A 13023-nucleotide genomic window follows, 5' to 3' on the forward strand; every position below is an offset into this window, starting at 1 on the left:
TCTCCAGAACTGTTCTATGAAAAAAAATGGTCAATGAGAGCATCCAATAGACTACAGCCCATTCAGAACGTATTCAGGCTAAGTGCTGAGTGCCCGAGTCACTGAACATGTTCTAAAATGCTGTGGTTTCTGTTATGTGGGCGACCTCTTCTACTTTTCAAGTGGGGGGAGCCACTTCACATTTAGTGCACTCTGCGGTGGAGTTACATGAACTAGTACAGGCACTAGATGCTGCAAAACATCTTTGTAACTCCTCTCTCTCTTCATTGAGTGACTCTCATCATAACTAAGAAAGATGTCTTAAAAGAGAATGGTGTAAATCTTCCATGTACAATCCTCCCGCCGCAGTCACACAGGATATTAATTCAGGAAACGCAGTACTGTGTAATAAGGAAATTAATCTAAATTCACACACTGAAACAAAATAACCTTCAGCAGCATAAGCAGTACAGTAGCAGAAATGATTTTCGATGAAGATAACTGGCATTTCACCTCCAAATATTTTCTGAGAAGTCTATGCAACTTTGAGGTGCTGCTCCATAGCATCAACAGCACACCTACAAATATTATTCACATGCTCATTTTAAAAAATACCACGTTCTAAATTCTACATGGACAAAACTGAAAGTTACCTTCTTCTAAAAGCATACTTTTCAGTATAAAGAATCTGAATGCACAAAGTAACTATTTAGTCATTATTAGTAAAGGTAAGTAACAGTTAAGACGTTTATGAATAGTGTAGAGATGATGTTGCTAACACAACCACATCCACACCAGCTCAGATGGTAAAGATCCAAAAGGACTAAGACCAAGTTAAAAGCATTGCAAGCTCTTACGCTCACTGCGCACCGGCTACTGGAAGTCATGCATTACTTCTTTAATTCACAGTGTTAATTTGCTAAACAGCCACAAAAAAACCCAAACCTACTTCCCCAGGAGAAGAAGTTTTAATATGCTTTAGCAGGAAACACAAAGGACTGGCATATAGTTAACAATGTATTATGCGTTTTATATATAAAGTGCACATTCGTGCATGCTTTAAAAGCAGGAACAGGCCAATCTTAGAGAAACTGAGAGCAAACATTTCTCTGTGCAATCACTACTGAAATTCATCTTTGTCAAATTATAGCTCTGGACTCTCTATGATCTGTCAAACAGACAATCGTGTTAAGTTTACAAAGAACATGCTGTATCTGCCTCCTGGGTACACGAATCAGTTTAAAGTCTTTCCATTGCTCCTCAAACAGAGATTATGGCTTTATAAAAATTGCTGTTAAGCATCTCTGGAACCTTTCTGCAACTTTCTAAATACAGGCATCAGAACAGAAGGTAGAAGTCCAGATGCGACTGTATCCCACATTCTGAGGAAAAAGTATTTTCTCAGAATACAAGATTATGAGACATTTTAGCCAAGTCTCCATCTCTTAGAGATGCTGCAGAAGATTGTTGCTGTGCCTCACATCTAAGCAGGTACGAGATCAAAACACAGCTCTGCTTTGTTTGCCAAATACTGTCATACTGTATTTTCAGAGTAACAAATGAACCATTCCACACTGACTGAAGGTCACTTCAGTGTGTCAAGCTGACACAAGACTACAATGGCAGGCATTTTTCAGGCATTTTTGTTAGTAAATTATTAGCATTTAATCAGACAGTATGAATAATGAAATAAGCTATATTTCACATCAGTTCAGTAGAATTATTAAGACAACATGTAAACAGTTCTGGCTATGTCCAAAGACTCCAGAATGCAGCTTACTTACTTCAGATTGTATGACTCTTATCAAGAAAAATAAATGCTGTAGTGTCTTGGCGATGATGCCAAACTGACGACATCTCTCCAAAAAGGAATCTAAAGAAGGATCTATTCTTCTCTGCAATTTGCTCCAGAAAAGTGTCAGTTCCCTGCAAAGGGTTGAAAGCAGAACATAAGAACATTTCAGATACACAAAATTTGTCCAGAGTATACAGGCTTTAGTTCAGACTTGATGCGACAGCAATTTAAGTGTTATTAAAAAATAGCACACACTTCAGTCCGGTCTCCATCTCTGGGAGATGCTGAAGAGAACTGTTATCGTGCCTTACTCCTAAACAAGCACCAGATCAAAGCACAGTGTATGTCCCGTTATTTAATGTGGAAAGACACTGGCAATGGGATTCATCTCGCTTAATGCGGGTATCTACAGCTGCACAGATTTCCTCTCCAGACAAGAAAAAAAAAACCCCAACACTAGCAGAAGCTTAACTTTTCACACAGAAATTTACAGTTGGTAAGAAGAATCATAATGTGAAGTAGCCGCTTCTCTCCCACTAGGGAAGCAGCTTAGATGTTGACACCTGCATTCAAATCATGCAACTGCCACTCAGTGCTTTAAAAGTTACCCCTAATAGAACACGCTTTGTAAAGTGTTACATATAGGATATGCAAGCCGAGGGTTTTGTCTACTGTCTTTGAGCAGTTATGTGCTTTACTGCTCATAAATTTGAGCACAGAACTGTTCTGTTAAGCAGTTTATTATAACCAAGGTAACACAGCCACTGAATGATGCAAATCTGTCACTTTGTGTTGCTTCACTATCACAATGAGTGCCACAGAAATGGAAAAGCTGCGGAGCAATAGGAGCTGTATCTTTTACATCACTTCAAAAAAGTTTTTCTTCTGTTCCTGTAGCAGACCAAACTTCACCTTTACTAATTTAACCTGCCTGTGCATCAAATTATACACATACATTTCTAGAGGCAAGGCCAGTCGTAGCCACTAGAGCCAAAAATCAAGAAAACACACCTAGGCAAACTTTACAGTGAATATTGGCAAGGTTTTTCCTTTGAGTTATCGGTATCCTAGAATCATAGGATGGTTCGGGTTGGAAGGGACCTTAAAAGATCATCCAGTGCCACCCCCTACCCTGGGCAGGGACACCTCCCACCAGCCCAGGTTGCTCCAAGCCCCGTCCAGCCTGGCCTTGAACCCCTCCAGGGATGGGGCAGCCACAGGTTCTCTGGGCAACCTGGGCCAGGGGCTCACCACCCTCACAGCCAAGAATTTCTTCCTAATATCCAATCTAAATCTCCCCTCTTTCAGTTTGAAAATGTTACCCCTTGTCCTGTCATTACACTCCCTGATCCAGAGTCCCTCCCCAGCTTTCCTGGAGCCCCTTTAGGGACTGGAAGGGGCTGGAAGGTCTCCCCGGAGCCTTCTCTTCTCCAGGCTGAACCCCCCCAGCTCTCCCAGCCTGTTCTCACAGCAGAGGGGCTCCAGCCCCCGGATCATCCTGCTCTTGAACCCTAAGGCAAGTGAAAGGGAACGAGGCCTTGTTATGGATATGACCTGGGACACATCTATTGCACAGAAATGGACAGTATTTACTGGTAACAGTTTTGGAGTTTTTTTTGTTTGTTTGCAGTTTTTTTTTTTGTTTAAAGGCCTAGAAATGCAATTAACAGCCTTTCATAGTGAGGAAGAGACAGCTGAGAAGCTAAAGAAGCCTACAAGAAACTAATATACAAGCAGTATAATTCAAGGTGTTTTAATTTTAAATCCTAAAACAAAACTAGAGAGGAAAAAAGGCAGAAACCCACAATATCAGCAACTTATTCTACTGCCCTTTAGCCCCAGGAAGCTGACAAAATATAAAATTTAATTGAACATCAGGATGACCCCCATGAAGAACTGCACGAAGGGAAGCTTACATAAGGAAGGCACAGAACATATGTAAGTATTGCAAAAATATTTTAACTCAGCATCACCACAACAGAAACAAAACAAACCTGAAAAATAGTTTATCAGTCATTTCGTATATCTATTCAGTATATTTACATAGTTGGCAGTTGGAATAATAGTGAGAGAAGGGCTTCACTCTGGATAATCCCTTATTCCTAGGAGGTTTTGGCAGAGCAAAAAGTTTTCAGTGTTTGCCCTGTTCTCTTTCTCATCCCACCCCTTCTTTCTGCAAAGCTGAAATACGTTGTTGGAGGGGGTCCTCAAGGACGGTGATGTACAAGTGTTCCTCAGATAATCTTCACACACATGGAAAGGCAAGTAAGGAAAACTCTCAGTATTTGGGCCATTTTCCATTTCAAAATCGATGCGAAGCAGTGCAGAGAACAGAAAAAACTCCAGACCGATAGCTGGTAATACTTAGAAATAGAAAAAAAGAAAATATCTTACTAGCACATCAAACCACAGAGAAGTTTTTAGAAGTTGTGCCTAGCATACTTAATGCCACTTGTGTTAATGCTAAGGAATACATTATTTTATGTAGCGATGAACTGCCTGACTCCATGGAGACTAAGGCAATCAGCTAGCTTAGAGCTACCGCCCAGGGCGGCACTGCTTCTTAGATAAAGTTCCAAACACAGCAGATGCCTCCAGTCTTAAATGTAGCATTACACATTATTCTATGATTATCAGCAACAATCACTGCAAAATATTCCAATTTTGGTGAGGAATAACATATAAAGACCTAAGTCTGCTTTCTTCTTCAGATGTGAAATGAAGCTTCACACCAACAGCACTAATTCACATTCCATATACATGGTTTACTAATCTTCTTTTGGAGGTACACACTTGAGGCTACAGGATGAGCTGAGCTAAGCTAATGAAATAGCTTAACGTCTCCAAATGTGCACAAATACTACGAGGAAGTTTGTGCCGGGTTGGAGAGTTAGCACTGTGCCATCAGGCAGATAGATACTAGAGATGTGGAGATGGGAGGGAAGGGAGGCAGATTTCTCCCAAGACTGAGAGTGATGTTACAGCTGAACAGATTTAACGTCTTACAACTTCCTGAAGCACCAGTGTTGAACTTCTTCACTGGTACTTGTCTGACCATATGGTAAACTAATCAAGCATTAACCTGTAGAAAGCTGTAAACCGTTTTGGCCGGGTCAGATGGGCCCAGAGCCAGAACAACAGATGAGGCAGGCTTGTGCAGCTAGCACCACAATACGGCAAGAATTTACCTCCCGCTTTTTGGCAGCAGCAAATTGTTAGGACTGGTGCAAGTATGAGTATGGCACCAAAGCTCCATCTTCATCCACTATGGAAGACACTCATCCACACACAGTCTCAAAAGCATCCTCACTTTCACCTGCTACTCACAGCTGTCAATGGGTCTTTTCCCTTGACTAAACCAGAATACTTTCATCTGGATCACTTATGCTAGTTCAGTCTTACACTGCATCAAGCAAGATATGGAGCAGAATAAATGGAATGGTGGCTGGCAGCAAGCAGGACTGCGCCCAGCAACACTGCTTGCTTACAGCGTCTGTTAAAGGCCAGCCAGGGGCTAGCAGAAAACGTTTCAACGTACTGCTATGCTAAAAATCGAGGACATGACCCAGGAAACCATTTTACTTCAGGATGCTACAGACGAGTGAAACATTTCCAAGTACATATGCTAGGGCTTGTCTGTTGAAAGGGAAGCTGACCTGCAAGCGACACCGTACCAGAGCGTTTCTTTTCTTACTCTCCTCTCAAAGATCCTTAGTCAATGTTTTCATCAACACTTAAGTTCTGGTCTATCAAATTACACAATGCGCCAGAAGTACACTATGAAAACTGATTAAAGCTTAAATCATTTATTGATTTGAAACACCATTATGCAGGCTTATGATTAAATACACACAACAAAAAGTTACATTATTAACAATCAAAATCAAAAAAGGTGTTAATGACATTGCTAGAAAAATTTTAAGTAGAGTCCAAACCATCAGTAGATCAAGCATCACAGAGTAAAGTAACCCTTCAAATACAATGCTGTCTTGTTGAACCAGGCAAGACTCTCTTTGAAGTGAATTAAGCAGTTGCTGCCCCTTAAAACCAGCAGCTGGTCACAGAAAGCAGTATGTCTCAGTTTATGTAATCAATTTAACTAAGTATTTTAGGTATATATTTATGCTGTACTCAAGCCTATATGTGGCTAGCAAGCAACCTCTAGCATGTGATTCCTCCACGTTAGTTTTAGCTGTAGGATTAGGCTAAAGATGCACATTGCAGTAAGTCCATCTTAACATTTCCTGTCCTTCCAGCTGGCTTTGACATTTATCACTCTTTTGACTGAGCTCAATTTACTAATGCAGAGAAATAAACATCACCGTGTGTCTTTTCCAGGGTACCGATTCAAACCATCTCTGCAATGATTTCATAGATCACCACAGTTCGTATGGAGCAGAGGCCTCCTCATTTTTGTGAGCCATAATATCCACTGCATCCGTAATGTGTAATCTCACACCTTATCAGTAAAGTTGGCTGATCTGACAAAAGTAATCCTCTAAATTGTAAGTTTTATGTCACATCAGCCACTTAAATTCATCTACCCTGTAGCTAAATAATCACTGGATCTGCATCTGCCACTGGGAAAGTAGGTGGAGGTCAATGAAAAAGGCCACTCCATCAAACAGCAGTTCACCATTGGACCAGCAAGGCATTCTTATTTTCAAGCAACAGTACTTTTTAAACAGACTTAGAGGCACAGCCTCAAAGTGAGCAATTAACCTGATGGTCAAGAATTATTACACCAGTTTCACAAGACAGGAGGTCATCAGATGATGAACTTCTTCAGTCTGTGCCCCAGCACCCTAGAAGCTTTGCTCTTCAGTGGGCACAGACCGCATCGGTTATGTGCGATTCTTTTGTACAAGGTGTACTGTGCTATGTACAGTATAGAATTTGAATTTATACACCTATACAATTTCAGTGTTAGACAGAAGACTTCATTCTCCTGTCTCGTCCCTGGGAAAAGGCAGCTGGAACTTGAGGAGTTTGTCCAGACAGCAGCAGAGGGGGCAACTGTGGCATGCATGGACACAGGCAGCGCAGTCTGAACCAGCACCTTTCTTCTGAACAGCCACCGACAACAGCACAGACGTGACATGACCAGCACAAGTGACACAAACCTGCTAACACAAGTATGCAGGAACACACTAGACCGAGCTAACCGTTGTATCTTCAAGCCTTCACTGCTTGTCACCTAGGCTAGCCAATTCTAAAGCTTATGTGGAAGTACTTACTCAGGTTAGAGCTGCACCATGTTTTGTGTAGACTTAGGCAGACCCCATCATGGGCCAGACTGGCATGGAGAGGAGAAATCTGCAGCTCGAATTGATCTCTCCTGACTCATTAGTCAGGAGAAAATGAAGGTTAGACAGGGTTACAGGACCTGCAAGTTCCATTCAAATCCTAACTAGTTTCAGTTCAGACATGGTATGATTCTATGATTCTATGGTACTGCAAGCAAAAAAAACCCTACCTACAGTTGTCACTAAAAAGAGATGTTATTCTGTAACAATAAATGGTACCTCACTGAATCCTGTTCCCCAGTGCCAATAAAAGTCTCAGCTATACATGAAGTCCATCTCTCTTCATCTGCACCCTACGGATCCAGCTTTTAGGTAGATCTGCTTAACAGTGAATCATTTAATTTGCCCTGAAAGAATGTCAGTTGTTGTTGGGGGTTTTGTTTTGTTTTTTTTCCTTTTTCCCTTTCCTTCAGGCTCACATCTCTTTGGACATGGCTCTAATCTCATCTCTAATAACACATTTCAGCAGCGAAAACCAGTCAGTCTCTAGAACTTCCAAGTGTGGTGGACTCTCCCCTCTTGAGTCTTCTACGAGTTCATTTCTCCCTACAAGGTATGCTTTTGCTCAAAAAGACATTTCTGGCCTGAAACAGAAGCAATATCTAAATACTTCTGGCCTTTTTGTACAGATGGTTGGACCAGGCTAAACTACCAGTCATTCTGCTGACACTTAAAAGTGCTATGAAAGCTTTTCTTAAGGGCATTAAAATGTGGAGTGAATAAATGAACAATGCCACAGTTAACCAAACCCAAATTCCCAAGATACACTCAGATGTCTGGTAATGTAAAGCTTTATCCAGATCAGTGTTTAAACAGGAGAAAACTACACATTTAGCCATGCCTCAAAAGCTAAAACTACAAACCCATTTTATAAAAGGCAGAAAACAGCTTCCCTGCTTTGCTACTACCAGTTTGCCACTGCTGAAACAGAGAGGCAAAAAGTTTTGTACCTCCAGCCAGTTAAGAGGGCAGAGAAGTTTTATAGTCACAATTTGTCCAAGATGTAGTACTACAATTCTCAGAGTTATAGAAATTACAAAAATATAAAAAGGCTATCTGGGGTTGGGAGTCAGTTAAAGCGTGCTGCCTCTGTACACTGCTGCTACTTACATCTCTGCGGAAGAAGTGACAAAAGGCATCAAAGTCTCATGGCTCTAAGTATTCAGGAGGGAAGAACTCAATTACAACATACTTTGTGGAATCACAAAGCTTTGGGGCTCAATATCAACCCAGACAGCGCTGATCAGCGCTACTTACAGAGCTACTACATGGTTGAAGCACTACTGCTAATGATAACAACGAGTACTGTTGTGTTTTTAAATGAATTTAAAAATGACTTTTGTCTAACTGCTTTATTACTGTAGCAAGATGAATCCTTATTTATTTTGTCACAAGTTATCTAGAAAGTACTTCAGCCTGATGTACTTCTCAAGTTAAAGATATATGCACTTTCTCTACACGCTTTTGTGCTACATTACCTCATTTCTCTTGCATTGAAGCCAGTAAGGAACAGTTAGGAGCAGCAGTCACCTCATTACTTACCAAGAGCAATAGACATTTGCTGTTTGAAGCTGATGAGTAAGGTAGGTTGTACAAAGAATAAACGCAGTGTTTTCTTGTCCCTCAGATTCCAGATTACATATGATGTCCAGTACTTCTTTGCAATCCACCTTTGCAATCTTAAAGAAAATTAAAAGAAAAGGCACTTTATTCTCAGCATGTTTACAAAAGAAATGCACATTTGCTGCATCAAAGGACACGGCCACACAGACACATGAACAAAACCCCATGTCTCGTTTTAATACCCAGAGATCATACCACACCTTTCAGCTACAGAACAGCAGAAGTTGTTCACGGATGTTAGTTCTGGTCCCTTCTCAGTATTAGTTTTCTTTGGGATCATCTTCCATTTTGGGCAGTTTCGCAAAATACTTACATACAGGCAACAGTCTACCTAAAACTGCCCATTCCTTCTCTGCACTTGCAGGCATCCCCAGTCCCAAGCCCAAAAAGGTCAAGAGATGTGAAAGAGCCAGTCTCTTGTCCTCTTTGTCCATAAGTGCTGATCCTGAACAACACACTCCAAAGCATCATGTTAAAAATAGAAGTCTGTAGAGGAGAAATAAATCCCATGGAAGTTCTGGAAAGCCTACTTAAAGGTAGTACCTATCTGTGTATCAAAATAGAGCACTACCTTGGTTATAAGCCAAGTGTTTTAGACCACCAACAGTAATTATTTAGTGCTTTTACTATTAAGACAACACTATTTCTAACACATTTTTTCCACCAGATCTATTCCTCTTCACAGAACAGGCTGTACTCAAGCAACATCTACTTTAATCAGGCGTTGCTATTATAAACAATTCAAACCTCTTGCTAATCATGAAAAATAATGACATAGAAAGAACAAAGTGAAGATAAAATACATCAAAATAATTTTCACAGACATCTCATTCAGCAGGAAGAGCAGAAGCAGATCTATTAGCCCAGTTTTTTGTACAGGCTTGACGCTGGAGCTCATTGATTGAGCAATGCCAATGTTTTCTAGGGTCCACTGAATTTGGGTGTTCAACTTGAGACCCATGACTGACCTTTTGCAGCAGACATTTCTACAGCAATTCACAAGCTGCAAATGCTTGCAGATGCGTCATGCTTGCATTTGAGAAAGAGTAAAACGTAGCAAATTATTTTGGTCAGGCATTTTGTCACTGGTTCACCTCTGGCAAGAGAGAAATCTCTAAAACTGATTTAAATGACAATGCTTTGCTAACTAAGGGGACAGACATCATTGCTCCTTGCATGTCAGAGATAATAAGCACTTACAATATCTGTAAATCAAGTGCCGCTTCCATCAGGCTGGGGAAGACAGAAAAGCAAGCCCATACCAATGGCCGCGTGAAAGAATTCTGAAGGTGTTCATCACTGCACAGGAGAGAACGTGGCTGTTCCAGCTTACAGGTAACAAGGGATGCTGCTGCATACCATCTCCCTCCAACATCCTTTGCTAGCAGTACCTTGCTTACGTTCTCATCCACCTTTGGTATTTGCAGGCACACAGCCTTTCAGCTTGTGTGGGAAATCTGGCTGAATACGTGTTTGACAGCTGGGCAACTCCAGTCTTCTCACAATATTCTTCCACCTCTCTTCCACTCAGTTGTTCCTATTCTTTATAGGCTACAATTTCCATCAGCACATTTTCTAAAGCAAATTAGGAAAACATAGCTAAGTGACCCAAACGTGTCTGTGGCACTTGGAGCAGCCTGCAGCCACGCAGCACATTGGATTCGCTCTCCTCACAGAAATTTGATTCTTTTTGGCCAAATTCACTCATGCTCAGGACAATAAGTACTGAGTAAGCAACAAGGTGATTTGTTTTCAAGTCCTGTTTATTTCAAACTTTGGCAATAATCCATCCTATTTCAGACCTCGTTTTATTCTTTGTTTGGGTGGGTTTTTTTAAATAACATTTAAGACAAAAAGTCCAAATGCACAGCTTGAAATCATCCAGCAATATCCAGTCAGCCACCTAAGCGACAAACCAGACACGTACCAAATGAAAGTGTCATTACTAAACCTGGAATACTGACCAGGGCTCCTGTCAGTCTGTTAGAAACCCAACAAGACCAATAGCTGAATGAAAGTTCAGGGACTACAGAATGAACAGTACTAAGATATTTTACATTAGAATTGTTGAAAAATGCTGACATGCTCCCCGTGTTCCGTCAGCAAGAAGGATGGCAGTTTACTCCTTAAAGTTACTCCATGGAACATACGATCATGTAAGATTTATTTTGTCTTTGTCTTCCATGCCATTTTAGTTTGAAGAAAACATCTTACATTACAAAGATACTTCATTTCTTATGTCATCATAAAAATCTCCTAGCGCTAACCTAACCCTTCTACTAGTTTTACTAAGACATCATGATAATACTCCTTAAAAAAGGGGCAGCCAATCTGCTTATCTAGGGAGACTCACTCTCCTTTCAGGAGCTAGAGATGTACCATGAACAAGCCGAAAGCAGCTTAGTTTCAGCTCAGAGTGTAAACTCCCCCTAGCTGAGTTGGGACATCACACTCGAGTCCGTAAACACAGTCTACTCTTTTGCAGCATATTACTTTACTTACACTAAATACTGCTGCTGCATCCGCAAGAATTTGGGAGCTGCTGTCTCAAGATTTAATAAAAGAACATGTTTTATGCCAAAAGTATTTCATTAGGCATAGAATGGTTTGGGCTGGAAGGGACCTTAAAGCCCATCCAGTGCCACCCCCTGCCCTGGGCAGGGACACCTCCCACCAGCCCAGGTTGCTCCAAGCCCCGTCCAACCTGGCCTTGAACCCCTCCAGGGATGGGGCAGCCACAGGTTCTCTGGGCAACCTGGGCCAGGGGCTCACCCCCCTCACAGTAACAAATTTCTGCCTGTTATCTAACCTAAGTCTCCCCTCTTTCAGTTTGAAGCCATCACCCCTTGTAATATCACTACGTGGCCTTGTAAAAAGTCCCCTTCCAGCTTTCTTGTAGGTCCCCTTCAGATACTGGAAAGCTGCTATAAGATCTTCCTGTAGCCTTCTCTTCTCCAGACTGAACTCTTCGAGTGTGACCATCCAGCCAGTTCCTTATCCACCAAGTGGTCCATCCATTAAATCTGCGTCTCTCCAATCTACAGACCAGGATGTCGTGTGGGACAGTGTCAAACTATTTGCATAAGTCCACGCAGATGACATCTGTTGCTCTCCCCTTATCCACCCACACTGTAACCCTGTCACAGAAGGCCACCAAATTTGTCAGGCACCATTTCACATGGCCCTTAGTGAAGCCATGTTGGCTATCACCAACCACCTCCTTATTTTCCGTGTGCCTTAGCAGAGTTTCCAGGAGGATCTGCTCCATGATTGTGCCAGACAGAGATGAGACTGACTGGCCTGTAGTTCCTCAGGTCTTTCTTTTTGAAAATGGGGGTTACATTTCTGCTTTTTAATCAGTGGGAACTTCACCAGACTGCCATGACTTTTCAAATATAAGGGAAAGTGGCTTAGCAACTTCATCCACCAGTTCCCTCAGGACCCATGGATGGATTTCATCAGGTCCCATGGACCTGTGCACCTTCAGGTTCCTTAGATGGTCTCGAACCTGATCTTTAGCTACACTGGGTGGTTCTTCATTCTTAGAGTCCTTGCCTTTGCCTTCTGCGACTCAGCCAGGGCGGTTAGAGCCCTTGTCTGTGAAGACGGAGACAAAAAAAGTCATTGAGTACCTCAGCCTTCTCCATATCCTGGGTGACCAGGTCTCCCATTTCCTTCCAGAGGGGGCCCACATCTTCCCTAGCCTTCCTTTTATCACTGACGTACCTATAGAAGCTAGCTCTTCTTGTTGCCCTTGATGTCCCTGGCCAGATTTAATTTTATCAGGGCTTTAGCTTGCCTAACCTGGTCCCTGGCTGGTTGGACAGTTTCTCTGTATTCCTCCCAGGCTTACTGTCCTTGCTTCCACCCTCTGTATATATATCCGTATGTACATACACACACACACACATATATATATGTACGTTATTGCCTATAGACAGAAGTAGTTTCCCAGCCTTAACTTTTAGGAGCTCGGCAATTTAACTTCCAAGCCTGACCTACCCATTCCAATCACCTCCCATTCCTGGAAAGGGATGGCTGTACATTGTCTAATCTTCCAAACCAAATTCTTTCTCTCCAAGCCTCCCCAAGCTATCTTCACTAATATCCACCCTTTTTGTAACACTTACTTTCTTAGCTAAGCCCTCTTTCTCCATCTACCCCAGCCTACTCTGAACTTCAAATTTCACTTAACCTTTGTTTCTTTTATTACAGTTAATTCCCTCTACCCCCTGCTGCATTTTTGGTCATTGCCACCTCTCATTCTCCAACAGCTGCCATTCTTTGAGCTCTTCATCTTTCATCTGTTATCCATCTCTT

At 41.8% G+C, this 13023-nt stretch overlaps 1 protein-coding gene across 2 annotated transcripts in view; it reads right to left on the reverse strand.

Moving 5' to 3' along the window:
* RLF (RLF zinc finger) overlaps positions 1 to 13023 on the reverse strand; it is a 54221-nt gene that overhangs the window by 5829 nt on the left and 35369 nt on the right. For both annotated transcript variants that reach the window (XM_063355688.1, XM_063355689.1), the window contains 2 exons: positions 8623 to 8759; positions 1764 to 1905 (listed from right to left, as the gene is read on the reverse strand). In XM_063355688.1, coding sequence (XP_063211758.1) covers positions 1764 to 1905; positions 8623 to 8759 — 279 coding nt within the window. The remainder of the gene's footprint in view (positions 1 to 1763; positions 1906 to 8622; positions 8760 to 13023) is intronic.

This window comes from Chroicocephalus ridibundus, chromosome 19 (genome assembly GCF_963924245.1).
Source record: "Chroicocephalus ridibundus chromosome 19, bChrRid1.1, whole genome shotgun sequence".
Taxonomy (NCBI): Eukaryota; Metazoa; Chordata; class Aves; order Charadriiformes; family Laridae; genus Chroicocephalus; species Chroicocephalus ridibundus.